Source organism: Falco rusticolus, chromosome 8, assembly GCF_015220075.1.
Source record: "Falco rusticolus isolate bFalRus1 chromosome 8, bFalRus1.pri, whole genome shotgun sequence".
NCBI lineage: Eukaryota > Metazoa > Chordata > Aves > Falconiformes > Falconidae > Falco > Falco rusticolus.
In genome coordinates, this window is record NC_051194.1 from 38,739,381 (window position 1) to 38,762,113 (window position 22,733).

The window sequence follows — 22,733 nt, forward strand, 5'->3', positions numbered from 1 at the left end:
TGTGTTCACATGTGGGTGCAGGGCGTGTGGGAACACCACCTCCCTGCCTGCTGACATTAGAGAGCAGAGCAGGAAGCTTTTTCCAAATAGCTAGGAGGCTTGAATTTTTGTAACATATTTTCATCAGTTTCTGGCAGAAAGGTAGGAAAAGTATCTATTGACTGCTGCTGCTAATGATCCGTGCTCATTGTATCCACAGCCCACTGCTAGAGGACTTGCTGTTCCATCCAAAAACTCCCAAAAAAGCCACGTGCATCTAAGAAGGAAAAGCACAACCACAGCAGAACCTTGCTAAACAGCCCTCTTGATTATCATGATTACTATTTACAGCATGAGCATTAACATAATACACCACTTAAGCAGGAAGGTGTTGGAGGAAGATTTAACGGGAATCTCATTTAAACCTCTAGCACAGGAACAACAGCAACTGTCACTGGTAGAGACCTTGAGAAGTTGCCCAGTCCTTCCTCTGGCCCCAAACTTGGCCATCTCTCTTCAGAGGTGCTCATTACAAGATGGAAATTAAGGCTTGTATTACCCAGGGCTGAAACATCGCTGGTTCCACAGCAGCGTCTCCCACTGAACAGTGTGCTGCAACAGTGCACAATGTCTGTGCTCTCCACTGGAGGAGGATCTACCCCCAGAATGAAGTACCACCTCCCAGTATGCCCATGAAGGGAATATCTTCAGCTGCAGGACTTCAGGAGTGACCCCCTCCACCCTGCTTTTCCAGTGGGCTCCCTGTGATTTTGGGCCCCGGTGGCAGCTATCTTTGGAGTACCCCAGTTTCTGTCCCATCACTGCTTACAAGATGGTATTTTCCAAATCTTGCTGCCTGATTTCTGACACTTTGGCTTTCTTTTTTTGGGGAGGCACATTTTGGGATAAGATACCTAGGCAGCTGGTGCTGGTCATGGAGAAAAGGGAAAAAAATTACGGGAGAGGTTGGGGAGGGATTTTTTCTGCAGTTCCCATCAATCGGGACCCAGAAGTGCTAATCAGAGCCAGATCCGGACACTCCTTCCAAGCTTTACCCATAAAAAGAGCTACCCAGCACAAACAGCTGCAGACTCCCTATCTACGGCAGCTCCATTATCTGCCCAGCCCCACGCTGGCTGCTTACATCTTCATGCTGGACTTTACACTCACATGCAGGCAAAGGCAATGATTGCTGAAATCAATGTTTGTCTCCTTCCCTGTACCGGCTGGAGGGATGTGATCCTCCCATTTCTCCTTCCTCCCACTCCTTTACAGTACTGGTTCTTGCTGGAAAATGTAAAGCAGCTTCCCTGGGCTCTCTGTGGCTAGGAGAGGATAAACATCGGTGCTGGCCCTGAATACAACTTTTGCACTTCCAAATCATGTTAGAGTTGTACCTATTTTCCTTCAGATGGGGTCTTATACAGGAAGTCTATGCTCGGGTCCCTGGCTGGTAAAATCCCCCATTGTGCCTTTCCCCCAGCTGCCCTCCCCACTTGTCCCCACTCCAAAGGAGGTGACATGCCTGATCTATGCTGAAACCTCCTGGAATGAGCAGACAAGTTCCTCTCCAGCCTGGACTTGCACCTTTGACGATGACAGGAAAATAAAAATCCCTCCCTCCTGATCAGCACACAGGAACAGCCACTGTGTATGCAGTCTTGAAATGCAGGCAGGGAAGGGATAATGCAGATGGGGAAGGGATGCAGAGCAAGAAGGGTCATCTCATCTCGCACCCTTTGGCAGCTGGAAAGTGCAACTGAGCAAAAGCATTCCTGAGATCTCTGGGGGCTGCCTGGATTAGCCCATACAGAAGGGAGCTTTCACTGCCCTAATGAAGACCAGCTCATTAAGGTTCCCATCACAGGCACAACCCCAGCAGCATGGTGGCAAATGACTCCCAGCCCTGCGTGCAGCCCCGCAGGGGTGGGCAGTGGAGCCAGCTCAGGCGTTATGCCTGGGGTTGGGGTCACTGCTCCGGACCACCGCCCCGGTGAAGTCAGGCATCAGATCCAGGCGGCCATCCAGCCTGAGGCTGTCTGGCATCCACTGGAGGAGGAGCAGCCAGGGCTGGGGATGCAGGCTCCAGCCGGTCCCTCTGCTAGACCAGGGCGTTGACTGCTGGAGAGCCAGCTGCAATGTGCCTTGGACTTTTGATGAACTTTTGTGCTTTGGTGGGGACTTGGCAGCAGGCCGGCATGGCCAGTCTGGTGGGAACTGTCAAGGGAGCACACTGGTGATGCTCACAGGTGATGAGAGACTGGGAGGAGACACCACACACTAAAAAGGACAGAAAAAGAGCAGCCCTCCTTGGACTGCCACCCTACCTTCCCCAAGTCTTAGCAATGTACAACAGGCATTTATGACAGATCTTGTCAACTAATGCCCGTCCACTAACACAGAGGTGTTAGGGCTTCGCTGGCTGGCTAAACTCCAAGTCCAAGTCACTGCATTGACACTGCACCCTCCAAATTTTGACCAGCCCCATCATCTGGCTTGGATGCTGATTTTAGGGTGGAACAATGCATCTCGGGGGGCTCCAGTCTCTCCTCCTGTGACTCCAATAGTCACACTTAGGCCTCCAAAGGACTGAAGTTAATAAAGGTAAATCCCACCACCTCTTCAGTGCTGGTCCTCTCACAGCCTGTGATGCAGCTCTCTTGGGTGGCAGTTTTACAGGCACAGGAGCAGTGGTAAGAAAAACCAGACCCTATTTCCTTCACTGGGAATTAGGTACTCCAACAGCTGCCAGAAGCAGCAAATCACTTTTGTGATTTGCAGAGTGTGGAAGGAAGTCTTTAGCAGTCTAAGCATTGTCAAAGCACCCATAGAAACGCCCATTCTGCCCCACCATGCCCAGTCCCCTACCAAAGACATATGACCAGAGTCCAAATAGTCCATGGCCCAAAAGCCATACAAGCTTTTGGAAGAGAGCTCTGGGGTATTCCAATGCCTTATATCCCTGTTACAGCATGATAAAAGTTGCTGGAACCTTATTCTCTTGTCTCAGAGATACCCTTTAAGAGAAGGATAAGTATCAGTAGGACCAAGCTCAGAGAACAGATGGAAAAGCGGCCACAGGGCTGGAAGGACTCAGCCTTAGGTTAAGGCTTATCTCCATTTTATTAAGCCAAGAGCTGGGAGAATGCATGGGAACAGCTCAGGAATATCTGGAAAGCCTCAGAGAGCAGGGATGGATGGCAGAGGGATGTGCTATACTGTGTCTTTTTTTTTTTTTAAAGTTACTGTTTGGGCTTTGCTGAACTACCCTGGAAGACCAGTTCTTTCTCAGGAGATTACTGTCTCCTCAGCAGAAACCTGTGTATGTAGATTGTGCTGCATCAGCCAGGGCTCACTTACAGAGCGTGAATATCAGGTGCTTGGGATGCCCCCAGGTTCACAGAGGATTCATGGGAAAGGGAGATCATCATCCTGATGACCTTGGTGTCCTCATACAGAGCTGGATGGGGGAGAAATGCGGCTCAGCATGTGGGAAAGGAGCTCTCAAGGGAACCAGTTCATGTTTTGGTCTGCTCTGAAAGCACAGGGCCTATCTGTAGGAACAGATCTCTGGGTCAGCACCACTTCTCCACAGTGCCAGCAAGTGCCACGGAGGTGGAGAGGTACAGCTATGGGAACTGGAAATGTAAAGAAGGATCTGTGTTGCTGTGTGCCAAATGATACTTCCCTGAGCTGCCCTTCCTTGCTGCAGCCACAAAATAAAACTCCCTGGGAGCAACTCTTTAGAGCAAGGAGAAAAGCAGGTTTAGATATGGGGAGCTCCATGATGTAAGGGCCTTCCCTACACGTTGCTAGCTGTTAGTTCAGCAGACTACAAGGATCCATGCTGTTCTGGAAGACCCAAGCTTGGGCACTAGCTAGTGGGCTGGGCTGTTCTCGCCTGGTATGTACAAGCAAGGATTTGGGCTCACTGAGAGGTGCTGCCTTTGATCTACCTCTTTCTCTCCAGAGAGCTCCCAGATCAGGCTACAATCAGTTCTCAATACAGGCTTGGGAATTTGCAATGTATATACAAGACACACCAAGTCCAGGTGAGAGTCTGGGTCAACAGGCAGCATGGACAGAGACTTTGGATTCACAGTGACAACCATTTCTGTGCAAGAGAGAACCCAAAATGTCTAACCAGTAAATAGTAGGGAAATCTTCCAGTTTCTCCCTCTGGTAAGATGATGAACAAACATCCGTACATTTCAATTAAATGATGCCATTGTGCACCATCTTGCAAAATTGCAGGCACCCTGTTTCTAGATAGCTGCTTGTATCAGCCTGACCTTTCCTGAACAAAGTTATCTTCCAGGGAACTGAACTGGCAAGTGGAGGGGAAGGAATTATTTCAGAATGAGATTTACATCAAGAAGCTCCTGTTGCTGAGGCACTGATGATAGGAAGATAAAACATATTTCCTTCACATCATCTGGAGACTGCAGATGTTCCTCATTCCATATGCTGAAACTGCAGAAGAAGCTGAGAGCTGAATTGAAGAATGACCCAGAGAAATCTAAATAAACCAGCTTTCAACATCATAGTGACCAAGGCATATTTTTCCTTCCTGGAAAGGATGAAATCATTCAGTCTTTCTTAGTCTTGCATCTCTTCCAACAAATCCACCCTAGTGGCAGATTCCATTGGTTGTAATAAAGGCGGCAAAAACCCCGCCAGGCTGCCAAGGAACTAAGAGCAGAAAAGAGCAAAGAAGGAAAACTCAGGGAAGGCCTAAGAAAAGCCATTAAGATTTATGCTAAACTCTTTGGTCTGCTTACGGATGAAGGTGGGTTTTGCCTTTTGATCAGGGTTTTGAACCTGATTTAGTCTCATATTGAGAAGAAGCTTTTAACAAATGGACTGCTGGAACTGAATCTGAACACTACTCCCACTGGAGGCTGGCTGGTGGTCTCCATCAAAAGATCCATCCCCACTTAGGTTATTGAGGGCATCCACCAGCCTCAACAGCAGCCAGTAACCAGAAAGGCCACGAAAACCAAACCCTTTGCTTGACCCAAAAAGAGGTGAAGGCCTATCAGGTGGAGTCTGGAGATGCACCTGTGTCAGGTGCTACATGAGAACTAGTCTAACACCACAAGTATTTCAGGTGTGCAGCTGTGATTACAACCTCCAGCCTAGCCTGGATTAATTTCTAGGCCTTAGGCCCGACTTCACAGCTCTGCCCTAAACCAGATGGAAAATATCTGTGAGATCACCCATTGCTCATCTCTGTGTCAGCACCAGATGACACGTTGTTACGTGTACCGTCCAACCTGACTTTTACAAGCTCCAAGCAACGAAATCTCCACCTCTGCCCTCAGGACTCCCTTCTACTTTCTTAATAGCTCCTTCTATCAGAAAGCCTTCGCCTGGAGTAGACCTAGCTATTATTTAATCTCTCAGTCCACTTAAGTTGTACCACAAAAAAGTAACAGGTTTGATGTTCACGTTCTGACAATATTGATAAGCAGAAACTTGCCCAGGCTTGATCCTGAATGGGTAACTCTTGCCTTTCCTAGCCATTTCCCTCCCTGCACTGCATACATTAACCAATTCCCTTTGGTCCAACACAACACAAAAAATGCTTTTCAATGTTACAAAAATATCATGGGTCCCTTGATGGAGCAAAGGGTACAGACCTCCATTTTGGGGTCTGAAACTCCAAGAAAGAGAACTGATCACTCTTTGCCACAGGTCCAGAGCCCTTCTGCAATGATAAAAACCCTCTTGCACTTCGTTGTTTTCCCTGCGACCTCAAGCCACCTCTGCTGTTACAAAACCAAATAACTGAAGACTGAAATGGTTATGAAACAATGTGGTAAAACGTCACCCATTTCTGCTATTGCTTCAGGAAACTTTGCATTTAGACATTATTAAAATATATTAACATATATGCGGCTGTGGCAGCACCGTAATTGACTGATGGACAGATATAAGACATGCTGCCCCTTCCTAATAAAGCTTCTTCTTTTCCAGCATCTCCTTTAAATTAAAAAGTGAAAGCCAGGTTCCATAGCTATTCATTGGCTTATTTAATTAGTAGATTTGCATCATCAGTCCAATGCATAACAACCGATTCCTTAAGCATGAATAATAAATAGGTCTGTTGATTCAATTGTCTCCTAAGGATGAATCCCATCTGAATTTGGAAAAAGAAAATATTTCTACTGGTTTTCTACTAAAAGAATTATTACTGTTGGCCAACTTTGCCTTCAAAGTTATCACTAAGATACATTGCCTCCCCTGGTTAGCTAGGGGATTACTTCCTTAAGTATCTGTCAGGATTACCTTCTTGCCCTTAAATAGCAACCAGACCAGTTACCTCCATCAACATAACAATTACCTCCATCAGTCAGCCAGCTGTATCCATCCAACAAGCAAACAAACTAAACTGCAATAACAGCCCTCAAGGCAGGCAGCTGCTAAGAGCTTTCCAATTCTACCAAGCCAACACTGTCTTCAGCTTTGGCCTCACAGTCCTTTGAGGACTGAGGCTGCTGACTCCCACAGAGGGGATTACGTGCCTGAAAGCCTATGATGCCCTGAGCCAAGAGGAAAGGTGCTCAGCATCTTGCAGGATCAACCCCTGACAAGGTAATAGGGAACGATGTGCCAGTTTGCTGTAGGAGGTATTGATCTCCCATTCCCGCATTCTGCATGAAAGAGGCAGTACCACTGGGGTGGAGGGTTGGGAAAAAATTTTCATAGGAATAATAGGAAAAATAGGGGTCTGGAGAATGATGGCAATCATGAGAGCAATGCTTTATGCATACACACATAAGAAATGCCCACTGACTCCATGGGCATAAATTTAAGATGCCTCCTCAAGGTTTAGCCTGTTGACCAGAATCTTTCTCCAGCCAGGGAAGGTTTGGACCTTCCTGCAGGCATAGGGTAAGACAGGTGTGGTCTCCCAGCCAGAAGCTGATGGTTAAAAGATGTGGGCTGATGGGCAGTTAGCACACGTCCTGGAAACATCATAAGTAGACAGGAGACCCACCAAAACATGCTGGAAAATGGCTTTCTTGAGAGCAAATTTGCCTGCATCAGAGCACTGAGAGTCCCAAAATTCTGCTAATACATTATGCTGGCTTCTGCTGGGATTAACTGTGAGCTGTGGATTGACATAAACAGTCAGGGGTCCCCTCAGATCACTAGCATCAAAGAGCCACCTCAAAAACAGTATCTTGCTGAGAGTTGTCTTGGCTACACAGCTGAAGGAATAGGGAGTGTCTTGTGGGGGCTGAGTGGCGAGGGGATGGGGGACGTCACTCCTTCATCACCAGATGTGACATGACCCTTCCAGGATGGGCTGAGGCATCAAGCATGACCCATGCCCAGTGACCTCGGACAGGCAGCCCCGGGGCCCAGGAGCGCTGGCACAGCTGCCACCCTGCTCTGTGACCCACTGGCAGCCTGCACATCACCTTGGGGTGACCCAGTGTGGAGACCTTTGCTAAATGGACCTGGCGGGCCCACATCTTAGGGGATCCCAGCATGGGGGGCCAGATATCCCTCTCCTCCTTGCCAGCAGAGCCTCCTCACGCTTTTGGCTACACCTGTCCTGAGGATAAACAGATAATATCTTTTTGCCTGTAAAAAATCTCCTTACAAATGACTAGGTGGTTATTATGCTGGCTGCCAGTGAGTTCACCCAGGCCAAACTCTTTGGATCATTTTTGACCTCTGCATGAACCATGTCTTCAGGTCCTGCTGCTTCCTCCTCCTCAATGCTGGAGGTTGTTTCTCCTGCTCTCAGCTTGCCACATCTCAGCAAACTTGCCATCTTTTCCCAATTCAGTTCTTCTTTCCTGCTTTCCCAAAGGCCAGCTGTGGCTGCCTGGGCAAAGAGAAGTTTATAGGGTCTCAGCGCCCTCAGTGGCCCCAGTACCATCTCCTCCACCAATGCTACCAGGCACCACTGCCCCCCCCACATGTCCTCCAGACCTGGCATGGGGCTGGAGCTGGACTTGCTGCCCTCTGCAAGCTGCAACCTATCCGCACTTTCACTGGGATATCTCTTGGGGTATTTAACTAATGTAGATCTAGTCTATCCAGAAAACACAACCCACCTCCAAGCAAGGGGGTTGAGTTCAGATCCACACAGCTGGCTGGGAGGAGTATCTTGGGTCTATCTCCTTCCTTGCTTCCCGTTGTTTGATATGCTCACCTGCTGCATCTCATTTCTCAGCCCTCAGTGGGAGGATAGGGTAGGCCAGTCTGCACGCCAATATCTGATCTTGTTGGCAAAATACCGATGTGCCAGTCATAAGCAGAACCACTGCACCTAAGAGAGGTTTGTGTGTGCTGCCTGGAAACCATTCTGCTGCAGAGACAAAAATGTGTGTGTGTGTGCGCGCACACACATTAAATGTTCGCGCGGGTGTGCATGGGCATGTGAACACAGGTACATGTGTGCGTACCTTCACTTGCATATCTTTCCTGTGCATATTAGCCCTACTGCTCTGCAGCCCACATCGAGGGGCGCATGTGTTGCAGCCAAATTCTCCATTTATGTCTGACATTGAATTTGCACTACTAAGTGCTTGGTAAAAAAACAGGCAGGATTTGCTGTGCCATGGGCCCTTTTATCTACCCTGTAACTTAGCATGGGTGAAACGAGCAGCAACTGTTCTTAGTCACTTGCTTTGCTGAGCAGAGGAGAACAAGCCCCAGAGGGGCTGAGGTTCCTGCCTTCCTTCCCAGACTGCTCCCAGGCTTTCCAGTTTGGGTGAAGAACGCTGGGAACTGCCAGTGCTGTAACAACTCCAGCAGCTGCTCCTGCATCTGCAACGTTTTCTGACCCAGCATGAGTAAAACTTCCAGTGGACGTTAGGAGGAAGCAGAGCACCATGCTCTGTGCGAGGCAGCACCCGCTTGCTGCATCTCCTCCTCTCCTTCCTCCCCAGCTGCCGCGACACACGTGTGCCAAACTGTGCGACAAAAGAACCCGGGGGCTCTCTTGAAGCTGGCACAAAATGCACTGAGGCTCTCCTACCCCCTTCTTCCGAGCCTGAGGGGACACCTCACCCTGCATTCATGCAAATGCTTCCGGTCGCACACAACTCTGCTCACGCTGCTGACGCTGACCTGCCAAAACCGTGACGGTCAATTGGGCACAGGATGCTGGTGCTTAAATATTGACGCGAGAGGAAACGCAGCCTTTCTGCAGCATCCCCCAGGTTTGTGGAAGCTCTCATTTAAGGCCAGCCTCTGTTCTCTGCTGCAGCAGTGCCGGCTCTGGAGGGGTGCCCTTCGTTCACCTGGAGGGGGTCCAGGCTGACAGTGCTGTGTGGGAGCTTGGGACCAGCTCTATCACTCATGCACGCACGCACACACAGAGCCACGTCTTTTCTCCAGTGAACTCTGCTGGCACCCGACAGGAATTTCATTTGGATCAACTACTTAATATTCTCCCTCCTTCCTTAGAAACCAGGCTGCTGAAAAATCTTTCCAGCCAAGGCCCCTCCTTTCCTGTTTGAACCACCCCATCCCTCCCTCCCCCGTACACACACACACCACAGAAACCCAGCTCTCTTGCTGGCATCTGATAGATTTCACCCTCGTTTTTTTAAAAAAATATATAGTTATTACTGTTGAAACTTCAGATCAAAAGAGAAATGGAGATTTTCCTGTTCCAGATCTGAGGCTTTGCAGGCCTGTTGCTACTAGCTTTTTGCCTTGACTGCTCAAGAGCTGCTTTACACAAAGAACCTGCTGCTTGCACCAGCCGGGTCCCTCCCTGAGCGACACATGTTCACAAGCCAGTGTGTCCCAAGTGCCCTGCTCCCACGACCCCTGCCCTAACCCTCACCCTTACCCTGGACCTCATCATGGGGCTGCCCACCTGTCCCATCGCTTGCCCCTGAAACCCCACATGCCTGAACAGGGAGCAGAAGAGCACAGGAAGGAGAAAAATGGTGGTGGGGAATATGTCAGAGAGGGATAAAGGACTGCACCGAACACAAGCTGCAGGAAACTTGGGCTCTGCAGCACTCCTCCTCCGCCTACTTCCAGCTGACGCAGCAAAGACGATTTTCTTAGGGCTAATACTATAACACGTCCCCCCGTCCCCCCCCTTTCCCCTCCTGGTTATCGTTGGCTCACGGTTTCGCAAGGAAACTTGCCAAGTCTTGCTCGCTTTCTAGAAAGAGAGCAGGAATGAGAAAGGAGAAGGAAATATTTGACAACCTTTGTTTTTCCATGAGCCTTTCTAGGGCAGCAGGCTCCAATCTGTACCCTTCGCTCCCCAGTGCTCAGCCTGACCCTGCTGTCTCAGCAGGAGGAAGTCTGGCGGGAGCACGGGGGAGAAAAATGGAAAGACGTGGTGCAGTTCAAAGGAAACCTAAACAAAACAGAGAAAACCCAGAATCCTGCAGCCTGTGCCATAAATGAAGCTCATTCATGTTTTTTTACCAGGAACAGTCAATTACAGCAGTGATGTTTGGCTTTCGGTAAAGGACAGTGTCTGACTGTTGTGCCAGGAAGGACTACAGGGACTGTCCTGTCAGTACCTACACATCCATCTACTTAAAATGAGCCTTACCAAAGCCCTTTAATCCCACACTTGCTTTCATTTCTAACTTCTCAGCAAACCAGGAGCACACTCTGCCCAGTAGCTCCAGCATTTCCCAGTACCACTGTGCCCAGCTTCCAGAAGAGGAAACTGAGGCACGGTACCCAGGAGCATCTTGTCCCCAGGCAAAACATCTGGTCTACAGGAGAGCCAAGCCTGGCCTCCCAGGCTTGGGTTCTTGCAATACCACTTGTTGCATCTCCACATCGACTATAAGGAGGAAAGCATCTGCGATTTTAAACTTGGCCAGCGCAAGAGCAGAAATAGATGGAAATGCAGTTTGATCTAGTCCTCGCCGCTGTCACATAGTTTATTTTGCAGAGTGCCGATTCTTTCCCAGTGGTTCGCAGCTCAGGGCCAATTTTGGTCATTGATAGATGGGAGGGCCAGGCCAGCTTCCCCAGCTCACGGTCCCTGCACTGCTGGCCAAACTGGCAGAGGCCAGAAAGTTCAAGTCAAACTTCATTTCTTTCCTTGCCCCGTTGCTTAGAAACACGCCTATGAAAATATACTTTGTTCTCACATGCTACCAGTTGAATGCCAAGAGTTTTTCCCTTCTCCCATCCTCAGGAATTCCTGATTTATTTTTTATTTCTTTTTTGCAATCTCACATATCTCAAGAGGAGCCTGCCTGTCTCCTGTGACTTCTCGCAGCAGCCTTTCCGATCCAGGCTCATCTCCTGGCTGTGAACAAAACCCGTCAAAAAGAGCCCCCTGTGGCACTTGGGGAGTCCAAACTGGAAGTGCAGGTAGTGCCAGGGGGTTGGTTTTGCAACAGACCTGCAACGTCTTTCCTGTCCCTCTCCTTCTCAATTCAGTAGGTGTTCCCCATCCCAAGAAAACCAAAAGCACTGATATTACAAAGGGACTGGCCAAAGTTTTCATGCAAAGCACCTGTTAAAGGACCAGTTTCCCTGGGAAGAGCGAGGCAGGTGGAACAAAAGGACATTCACAATTGGAGCCAAGTGCCAAAGCTTTTTCGGGTGCCTTCTGTCTGCATGGTGCACCCTCGCCACAGGCCCAAGGATTGGCCCCACTCTCTCAGCCACTGTTGGGTTTCAGCTGCATAGCTTTGCCTTCCTGACCACACCACCTGCCCCGGCCGTGCACACATACACACGCAGAGTAAATAAACACTGAGCATGATGAGCTCTGGGATGCTTCACATAGCTCGTCTGCCAGTGGGTTATTGCCCAGCTTCCTAGGCTCCACGGCAGGAATGCTGCTCCTGGCTTCGCCCTGCACTCCCCACACAGGTCCCCTCCCAGCCCTCACCCCCTGAAGCTCCCCTTCAGAAAACCAAGCTCAGCTTTGCTGTTTCTGGCAGATTTTAAGGGAGTTTGGACATTCGTTGTCATTTGAGGGAGGGGGGAACTTATACACAGAATTTGGTTTTGCTCTGAAGGATGGAGCATAGCAACACAACCACTGCCTGCAAGCAGCGAAGGGGAAAAAAATAAAAGCATCAAGATTTATTAGGTGCTAGAAAGGAGAAACGGATTCCCATTGTGTGGGTATAAGCAGAAGCTTGCTAACTTTCATGGACCAAAAAAAGTGGGGGGCATGTTTCTGGGTTTTTTTTGCCAAGTGATTGCCCAGTCCCCCAGACTGGCAGACACCCTCCCCTTCACGCCATGGCAGAAATACAGATGTAATTGGAGAAGTATAGGGAAAGTATCCTTGCACAAGCTACAGGATCCAGAAACGAGAGTTAAGCATGTGCCAAAGTGAAGGAGCGCTTTCTTTCGTGCTTTTGTCACGTGCAAGGTGCAAACATTTCAGAAGCTTGTCTTTGCACTGGTGCTACCATGCCAGCCTTCATGCTTGCTTTTAACCTATTCTTTCAGATTATTAGCAATACAATCATTATTTTTTGCAATTGTAAATTCCCTGTCCCTAACGCACCTGCTCTCTTCACCTCCCTGCACTAAAACCCATTGCCCAACAAAGAAGTCCAGCAGCAGGCAGCCAGGAGGGGCAGGCTGCAACGATGGCAAGGAGAAAGCGGGAGGCTGAGCAACAAACCTGGGGATAGCTGAGGATTTTGGGAATGGGGCAGATGGTTGCAAGGAGGTGCCCTGCCGTCCCCTGCGTCTCAAGCTGCAGAGGTCAGCTTGGGCCCCAGAGCAAGGTGGAGGATATGGTGAAAGAAAGGGGTCAGGGAGAGCGTGAAGACGGAGATGCAGGAAAGATGTAAAGGATGCAACTGGGGAAGGACTGGGATGCAGCTGTGACTAAGAAGGTGCAGCTGTGACTCAGAAGGTGCATCTGGGAGGTGGGGGAAGAAAAGGTTTCCACTGTGTATGGGACAATCCAGAGGTGATGATGGAAGGGGGGGTGGGGGAGGCTGTGAGATGATGCAACAGGCGGTTGGCCTAAGGCATGGATGGAAAGAAGGATGAGAAAAGTGGCAGGGGGCATGGAAGAACAGCTAGGGGGTTGGAAGAGTACCCGCAAAGGTGGAAAAGCAACTAGGGGGTGGAAGAGCAGCTGGAAAGGCGGAAACGTAGCTGGAAAGGGGATGGCAAAGCAGCCAGGGGAAGTGGTAGTGGTGAAGCACCTGAAAAAGATGGAAAAGCAACCAAGGGCTTGGAAAAGATGTTGGTGGAGGGGGTGTGGAGGGGAAGGAACAGGGAAATAGCTGGAAAGATGGAAAAGCAGCCGGGGTGCATATACGTGTGTGTGAGAGAGAAAAATCATGCAAAAGGATGTAAAAGTAGCCAGAAAGATCGAAAAGCAGCTGCTGGTGGTGGAGACGAATGGAAGAGCAGCAGAGAAGGCAAAAGAGCACACGGCGGGGGAGGGGGGATGGAAGAGCAGCTGGGGAGGGTGGGGATGGAAAAGCAGCCGGGAAGACAGAGAAGCAAGTAGGGGCATGGAAGAGCACCTGGGAAGATGGAAAAGAGGCTGGAAGGATGGGAAAGCAGCCGGGGAGGGCAGGGAAGAGCAGCCAGTGGGAGGGAGTAGAAAAGCAAGCGGCAAGATGGAAAGGCAGCCGGAAAGGAGGAAAAGCAAGCGGAGGGGCATGGAAGAGCACCCGGAAAGAGGGAAAATGCGGCCGGGAGACGGTGGCGGGCTGGAAAAAGTAGGCGCAAAGATGGAAGAGGCGCCGGCAAAGCGGAAAAGCGTGAGGGAAAGATGAGGATGGGAGAAGCTGGGGTCACTCACCGGCCTTGGCTTGCTCGCGGTAGCTCTTCTCGCTGAGGCAGACGGCGGTGCCGTGGAGCAGGGCGTGCAGCGGCTTCTCCTCGCCCTGGCGCGGGAGGCAGCGCAGCCCGCGGGCGCAGCGCTCGGTGTAGACGCCGCAGGGCTGCCCGGCGGGCAGGGCGCAGGTGAGGCAGCAGCCGCAGCCGGGCTCCTTCACCAGCTCGCAGCCCAGCGGCGGCGGCGGGCAGAGCGACAGCGCCTTGCCGTCGCAGGGCTCGCACTGCACGAAGGAGCCCAGGCACCGCGACAGCCCCGGGCAGGCGCCCAGCAGCACCAGGAGCCGCAGCAGCATCGCGGCGGGGATGCTGCGGGACGGGGCGCGGGGGGCTGCCGCCGGCGGGGCGGGGGGGGGCGGGCGGGCTGCGCTTGTTTTCCGCTTGCCCCTTCGGGGGCAAAAAAAAAAAAAAAAGAAAAAAAAAAAGAAAGAAAAATCAAAAAGGAAAAGGGGCGGAGAGCGCAGCTCCTGTTTGCAGACGCCCCACTCTGGGGTTTATTCTCGGGGTGCGAGACCCTCCTGCTTTTCTTTTGGCTTTGGGAGAAGGGGAGCGTCTAGGTTTGCTTTTTGGCTTTTTTGATTTTTTGTTGTTGTTGTTATTTGCTTTTGCTTTTTCTCGCCTCGAAAGGGGGAATTCTCGCTGCGATCCGCGGGAGCGCAAAAAGAGAGGGGGAGGGAAGGAGGGGGGAAAGGGAGAAAAGCCTGCAGGGGTTGCACAGCCTACAGGTTGCAGGGGGAGGCGTGGGGAGCAGGGGGGTTCGGGGAGGTGGGACGGCGATTTCACACACACGCGCGCACGTACACACACACACACACACACTTCCCAAAGGGCTGGGAGGAGGCAGGTTGAGAAGGGAGCAAAGTTCCTTGAAAACCAGTGTCCTGCTATTAATGCATCAAAGCAGTCAAGACGGGGGGTAAAAAAAAAACCAACACAAAAAACACCGCAGGAGAAGGAAGAGGGGATGCAAAGCTCCCCTTCCCCCTATCTTCTTCTGCAGGAGGAGAAAAAGTCTCTCCCGACGCAGTGAGCTGCTGTGAAGCTTGGAATGAAGCAAAGCTGTGTTTCGATCGGCTCTGTTCAACCCTCCCGCTTTCCTCTTCCAAGATTTGCAAAGGCAAAAAAAGCGGAAAAAAATAAAAAACCCGCCAAAAAAAGTCAAAAAAGAAATAAAAGAAAAAAGGAGAAGTTTTCGGCAAAGTTGGAGTGTTTTGTTGCAAAGTCTGCAGAGGAGCGGTATAAAACAGGGGGAAGGGGAAAAAAAAAAAAAAAGAAAAGAGAGGAAAAAAAAATCCACTTTGTAGATCTCCCAACACTTTTCCCCTGGAGAAGTTTCTAAAGAGACTGAATACTGCAGAACAGGCTGTCTTTTAAATAGACTGCCTCTGGCTGCCTGCCAGCCCCTAGCTGCAATTTGAGATCCCAATGACACCTCAGCTTGACTAGGTGCCAGCAGCCAGGGCCCTATCAGTGCGCACTCGAGGCGGTGGGGGTTGGGTGCACAGCTTCTGACTTCTGGGCTTCAAACCCCGGGTAGTGATCAAGTATAATATTATGAGGAGAGACAAGGGGAGGAGGAGGGGGATGGGGAGAGGGAAGTTCAGATCTTCATGGTTTAAGAAAAAAAAAGAAAAAAAAAAAGGGGTGGGGGAAAAAGTGGTTGCAATTGGGTTGCACGGAGCCTGGGCTGCAGGCAGCCTGGGAGGGAAAGGTTAGGGCTCTGTCTCAGTTTGGGGAGGAAAGGGAGGATTGAGTTAGCAGGGCCTGATCCTGCATGCTGTACCCTGTGATGGTGGTGCAGGGACCCCCATCGGCTGCCTGGGTAGCTGGCGAGCTGGGGACTCTCAGAGGGGGCAGCTGGTGCACACATCTACCCATAAGCACCAAAGGTGAGTGCAGGAGGGAGATGGCTGGGTGCACGCCAGGGAGCCACTCTCCAGCCCTGGTCCAGGAAGGAGCCTTTGTGTGTGCAGTGTGCCCACCCGCCCTGCCCTGCCCTGCCCCTCTGCCCCTGGGCGAGGTGTAAAAATGCAGTGAGGCTTTACCCAGTGCTGGGGTGCACCTCTGACACACCAAACAGCAAGGGTTAATGCAGCCGGACAGTGAGCTGGAGGGAGGGCTGGGCTGCTTGTAAGAACTTTGTTAGATTCCTCTTTGGAAAAGTTCGCTGTTGCTTAGGGCATGCCAGAAAACAAGGGGAATTTTGCCATGTGAAGTCCAATTTGCACGTTTTAGCTCATTCTTCTGCCTCTTGCCCTGCACAAAGTGGGGAGTGAGAATTAAAAAAAACCCAACAACCAAAACCGCTTTGCAATGCTCATCCTCTGTCCTGGACAGCTTGGGGTTTGTTCTTTTGTTCCACCGCTGCATTCCTAAGGGTTACAGCTCTCCGGCCGTGGTCCTTTGCACTTGCCTGCCTTAGTGCTCATTCATTGCCAGGAGCGTGGGGAAGGGAATCTCCACAACGGCAGTGTGCAGACCCGTGGCCCGCCCGGGCAGCTGTGCACCGCGCTGTTTCACCTGGAGCAGCAGGATGAGCTGAGCCCGGCAGGAATGGCTGAGCCAAGGGGCGGGAGTTCGCGCAGGACCGCAAGCCCACGGTTATCTAGGGGAATGGGAAATTAAAAGGGAGCAGCCAGTTCTGGGTGAGGGTTACGCGCGATTCGAGTCAACCCCCCTTCCACATATGCACACACTCCTCCAAAGCCTCATATTCCCCAGGTTTTCTTTTAGATCAGTCATATATGCAGCTGCATTGCATGGATTTTGCCACTAGAATGCACCCTTATCTATGGTAAGAGGACGGATTGTTGCTTAAAAGCATTAACTCCTTCTTCTCCAAAATTTCCAAGCTTAAAGCTTTTTTTTTGCACCTCTCAGGTGTTCCTTGTTTTACTGCCTTCCTACCATGCCATGTGGACTATATCGCAAAAATCAACTCCCTTCTGTTCTTCCCCCCTCCACCCTTCAAAGACAGAAGCATTTCTAAACCCTTCAGAAAAGACAGAAGCATTTCTAAGGTTCTTTTTTTTGTTTGTTTGTTTTTCTTTTTGTATGTTTGGTTTTTTGGGGAGGGTGGGGTGGGCTTTTCTTTCTATCAAGTGGTTTTCCAGAGGTTTTAATTAATACTACCTGATTCTTTGCTTAGATCACAGTGAACTGCAAAAAAATAGGCACCCTTAAGTTAAGAGAAGCAACCCTTTAGGATTTTATCTAGAAGTGTTTTAAAATGGTTTCTCCAGTTGACACTTAGTACTTTTACAGCATATTAATTGCATCCCGCAGCTGATTTTTATGAGACTCTGCCACTGATGTGAATGGGTGCTTTGTAGACGAGAGCACCAGGCAGAGAGTGAGCACTGTTCACCTGGAGATCTGGAAGCACTTTGTGAGAGGGCTTAGGGCAGGAGAGAATTTGCTTGCCTTGTTCTCTCCTCCACCCTTTAAGGAATAGCATGCTTTGTATATTAATACCTGGTACAGAGACAGCGAGAGCATCTAGAGGGGTGCAGGAGAGGTTTCATTCCCACTGCAACCTGTGAGACACAAAATGGTGAGGCATGTAGAGAAATGCCTCCATCAAGCCCAGCTGCAAGCCCTGGCATAGGAGGCTTGGGCACGGCTGGAATGCCATGGGGCAGAGATCCTACAAGGGATCCCTAGGGAAGCTGCTCTAATTTAGGGCTGTCCGGGAAATTTTTCCTGGGTTTTGAAAGCAGGCCAAAAACAGGTGTGAAGCTGTCTTGCAGCCACCCTCATTTCACTCCTATGCTGTGTCACAAGGACATTCATCCACAGAAGTGTGCCTGGAAAATCAGTCATATCCTTACCCAGAAGATGACAAGACTTTAGCGGTGAGATGTGCCCTGATGGCAGGTTTTCTCCCACGTTAAGAAGGTAGTCTCAGCCATGAGGATCTTGGGGCTACCACCCATATTGAACCGCTGAGCCCAGCAGCTGGGATGAAATTGCTAATGACCACTTGGTGTGTACCATCCAAGCTCCTCACAAGGGCTGTCTTTTTGGCATCTTTTGCTGACACCAAAAAACCCCACCACCCTGGGAAAGTAAGACAACAACCGGGCAATGCGCAGCGTACGGCTGGTTGTGAGCTGTAGGAGAGCCTGCAGCTAACAGATCACATTTCTCCTGGCTTGTGCTCTTTCAAGGGAGATCACAATCATGTTTTATGTTTATAAGACATGCTTTCTTATTTTGGGGGAGTGAACAGAGAGCATTCAGAGGAAATCAAGGTTTCTATTAGCATCTTCTAATATACTCCATTGCTATAGGCTCCATGTGTTACATATGGCTCTGTTGCAAAGAGAGAAATAATTATTTGGAAAGTTGCTGTTCTTTACATCTCAGATACATCACACTTCATTACGATCTTCTCTTTAATGTGCAAAAGCACTGACTTTCCTGGGTATGATAAAGAAGATGGAACATATGCTTTAATGAGTTTGGGCTAATCTGTGTGTTTTGGAGGCACTTAGAACATCAAACAAGTTCAGGCAATCTAGAAAGATTGAGAGCTGAATCACAGATATGAGAGTGAGATTTTTTTTCTTCTCCCTCCAAAACCACCGTCCAGTTTGTGTAGACCTGAATCTCATTAGCAAAATAATGCTTATACAGGAGACCGTATTCTATTTTTTTTTTCATATGCATGTATTATAAAACACCAACAGGTTGTGAAATCAGGCGGCTGAAGCATCATTATGGAAAACAGCCAATATTTCATCCTTGGAGGGAAAAAAAGTGGAAGTGATGGGGCAAGTCTGAGACAGAAATGCAGGAAGGAAAGATGAGCAACAGCAGGTGGTGCAGATATTGACATGATATTTCACTTTGCATGGAGACTGGGTTGAGTGTCAGAAGTAAAATGCAAATTCTTCCCAAGATGTTTGCCCTTCCCTTGGACAGTGCCTTCTTACTTTGGATGATAACCCCAACAATTGTTCACAGCTTCATGCTGGGAGCCCCTTTCCAGCAGGAGCAAGCGGTGAGTGTAGTAGAGCTAGCGAGGGCTAGGTGGCATACTGGATACGTTGGTGAGTCACCTCTAAGGACTTCCTTCCACATCCAGCAAAGGCTAGGCTGAATGAAATTATCTCCTTGCAAGCAGCTTTCTGTGTCATTAAAAAAACAAAGCGACTGATGCTTCCAGTGAAGACAGCATCAATGTTTTGCTTTCTAACATGCCTCATGGGGGTATCAATTTTAAACCGCATGTAGAAATGGAGTCTCCCCTCAACAGATCAGTGCCTGGGTGTTCTGCAGGGCTGTGTTGGCTCTGTTTCACATTATCAAGGCTCGGCTGCCAAGATTTCCAGCAGTGACTGGTGACTGGTGTGCCTCCATCTCCTCGTGGCCCACCTGAGTTAGCTTGCAAGGTGGGGGGGATTTGGTAAGTGAGGAACATCAGATCTTGAGCATCAGGAGGTCCTCAGAGTCTTTTACAAGGACTGAAGCATAAAGGCTGCACTGGATGTTTAAATGATAGAGGCAGGAGTGGCTCAGGGGACAAATTCCCCTTGCCTGACCACAGATTAAATTCATTTCTTCTGCTGGGAGGGATAAGACAGACATGTCATCATGAGCAGACAACAAAGATTCCCCTTCACACCTTCCTAGCCAGTGTGGAGAGTAGAGGTCATGCATTGCTGATGGCTCTCGAATGATGTGAGAGCGATCCCTGAGCGCAGAGTGAGCAGCTCAGTGTCCCGTCCAGCACACATATGGAGTGCAGGAACCAGTGGGTGCTGCAAGTCTCCCACCGCCTCCCAACCACATCTGCCATGAGCATGGGCCTGTGTATGGGGTCATGCTTCCCTGGGCCATCGGGAAAGTGCAGTCTGGGTGATCAAAGTGACTTCAGTTTTCCCTATCTGCACAACAGGGCTGATGGGACTTCTGTATCTCGAAGGGGACTTGGTGGGTTTAAAGGACTGCCTTTAAAAGTGGTTGGAGATCTTGCTGAGGTGCTCTGCAAGCTGGAAATATCCCTGTGATTTGCTCACTTTCCACCTCCACTTTCCTCGGCTCCATGCTGCCCACATTGGTTTTTTGTTATTAATTGTTTTAGATTCAGACAATGCCTCTCCTTTGGCCTCAGGGAGGCACACTGACTGAATCACTAAGACACTTTAACACACATCTGCTGAGGCAGCAAAAAAGAGTATCTCTCTTTTTTTTCCTCTCTCTTTCTCTGCCTCTCCAGTATCACAGTCAAAAGGTGACCAAGACACAAAGTAGATCTGGAATTAGCTGAAAAGGGAAAGTGCTCCCAGCTGAAGTGCAGAAAACACCTGCATCTAATAAAAACAAATGAGAAACATCATCAATAACCAGAAGAAAAAATGGTGTAAATAAAAGGAAGAGTATAAAGTCAGATGGTCTCTGGGAAACTTGAACAGATGCCCCAGCCTGCTGTCTTCTGGAGGTATTGTCTAATTATTTACCTTGCAGTGCAATAAAATGCAGGGGGTTGCTGTGTCTCTCTAGCAGTAGACTAAGAAGCTTTAGAAACTTTGCTGTGCAGATGGGTGCCATGGTGATGAGTGACTCAGAAATACAATAGATTGTTGCTGTGGCAGGAGAGGGGCATCTCCTGGAAGATGCAGTTGTCCTCAGAAGGATGCTCCTTTCTGTTCTTGTAAGGTCTTGCAGGTTCTGCTGTGAACATTAGGATAATGACTTTGGATAGAAAATATGCTTGGAGTTGACTGAAAATCCAGAGGTCCTTTACAGGGTGTGCTGGGTGTGATGTGGGGATGCCCTTTGCCTCTGTGATCACGTACCTGCTGCCTGGCCCCGTGAACTGGCAGTAAACCAGAGCTTTACCTGGAAGAGATGACTCCTGACTGTGACCATCACCTCCCTCCAAGTCTGCTGTGCACATTCATACCTGAACCTTTGCATAGTGCCTGAGGAATTGGCATGAAAATAATCTCTTGGGCCCTGCTCATTTTATTTTTTCTTTTTTCATCTTTCAACCACTCTGGATTCCCTCCTGCTCTGTGCATGAGCCAAGATGGATTTGGGCTTTTCATCTTCTTTTACATTGCCACGTGTCTGGAAATTTTCTTGTCTGAATCAAGATCACCACCAGGAACACACCAAAACCCCTCTCCAAAGGGCAGGGAGGTGTAATTTTCATGGAGAGCCCCATGGAGGGGTGTCTGGCTGCACCACTGACAAGCATGGTTTATGGGTGGTTTCGAGACTTTCTAGAGATGAGGTGACATGATCTCTACAGCCTGACTCTGAAGAGTGCTCAGAAATCAGGCGCTCTCTTCAGCTGAGGTACCACAGAAGTTCCCAGGGACATGCAAACTACTGTGGGATGTGGGGATGGGGAGAACTGGCTGTTCCCATTTATAGCCCTTTTGACTAGGGAAAACTCTCCTTTCTCCTTCTTTTAATGATCACACCTTGATTTCTTGCAAAGCTTTCTCCTGGTGGGATGCCTGTGTACAGCCTCCTTCATTAAATACCCACAATAAGTAAAGAGTAAAGCGGTCGTATCATTCAAAGGACAGTTAAGATTCTCATCAGTCAAATCCAGGCTGCAGTGTAGACCCTCAGCTTTCCTGCTGTGAAAGGAAAATATCCTGTCTCCATCCCGTCCCAGGCACATCCGTGGAGCTTCCTCCCTGAAGGTCTGTAGAGTACTGTAAGGTCACGAATACGTGTAGTGTTTCGGGGTCCTGCTGAGACACTGGGGACAACAGGTTCTGTGATGGGGATGCAGGCTCATGCAAGACTGGATGGAGACGGACCCAAACCAGACGGGCCGTCAAACACTGCTGGGATACATCCTCTTCTTAGCTGCCAGTAACTGGCCTGGATGTGGGCTCATGATTACATCCCTGAAGTAATTCTTTGGACTTCCCCTTACCCCCACTCTATAATTATTCATAGTTATTTTCTAATGGCTGCCCTGCCACTTGTTTTCTTTCTGGCTTTCTTCTTTCTTCCCAGTAATGAAAACACATCAGTGGCCTTTCTCCAAGAACAGTTATTAAAGCAATCACCCCTGCCTATCCCCCCTCCCCTCATTTAAAGCCTATCAAGCTCCATTGGATTTGTGGCCAGAGTCTGCATCAAATTACTATTTTGGGGTTGCCAAAAAAAGCACAACCAGAAAGTTTGGAGGGGAGGAGGGGAAGAAGAAGAGAGAGAGGTTATAATCTTCCCAGATCACTATTAATTACATTTACAATAATTATACTTTTCTGGACTGTTACACTGCTGACAAGCAGGAGAATCAGCTCTTGCAGAGGAACCTGTGTGCGCATTTCAGCCTTTGCTTTTCCTCTAGAACAAGTCCTTTGTGACTCACAGCTGCTGCTGGGACACCTCCACCCCCAGTGGGATGGAAAGGAAAATGTGCATGTGCAATGAGGGCAGATGGCTTCAACCCCTCTATGGCGGAGCTTGCTCCTGCAACTGGGTCCTGGCTCGGCTTGCCAGTTTGCCGTCTCCTCTGAGGCCAAATTTCAGTGCCATGTTTCGTTAGCTCAGTGCCCTAACACTCCGGAGCTCATCAGAGGCGGGGTGCAGGGCTGGAGGTGACTGTCTGAAGCTGTAACTCAAGGCAAAGAAGAATGAAGGGATGCTGTCTCCTGGCCATGGGCTGAGCTGTGCCTCGTTCAGATCTGAGATTGTGCCCTTGTGTGGATGGGTCTAATGGATAGATGCAGCGATCTGGAGCAGCCCCTGCAAGTCAGACTGTTCCTGATTTATCCAGAGGGGTGTAGCAATTAGGGAAGAGAGCAGAGATCTCAAAAGGTGCTTGGCTGTCCTCCAACCAGCCCCTTCTTCTGGTGTCTCTTTCTGAATCTCTGAATCTCTTGCAGTGCTGAGATCCCTGACAAGTCTCTCCCTTGCATCGTGGCACATGTTATTAACTCCTCTCATTTCTTGACATTGCCTGCTTGAAACTCCCTCTCCTATCCTAAGCCAGA

General features: G+C 49.5%; 1 protein-coding gene and 1 long non-coding RNA gene across 2 annotated transcripts in view; one reads left to right on the forward strand and one right to left on the reverse strand.

Moving 5' to 3' along the window:
* The window catches only part of IGFBP5 (insulin like growth factor binding protein 5), a 23,598-nt gene extending 9,355 nt beyond the window's left edge, over positions 1 to 14,243 (reverse strand). Inside the window, exon 1 of the mRNA XM_037397983.1 lies at positions 13,727 to 14,243. Coding sequence (XP_037253880.1) covers positions 13,727 to 14,057 — 331 coding nt within the window. The 5' untranslated portion in view covers positions 14,058 to 14,243. The remainder of the gene's footprint in view (positions 1 to 13,726) is intronic.
* LOC119152549 lies at positions 13,395 to 15,053 on the forward strand. Its single transcript, XR_005105803.1, has 2 exons — positions 13,395 to 13,643; positions 14,762 to 15,053. It is a non-coding gene; the product is annotated as an uncharacterized LOC119152549 (long non-coding RNA).
* Positions 15,054 to 22,733: the final 7,680 nt, after the last annotated feature.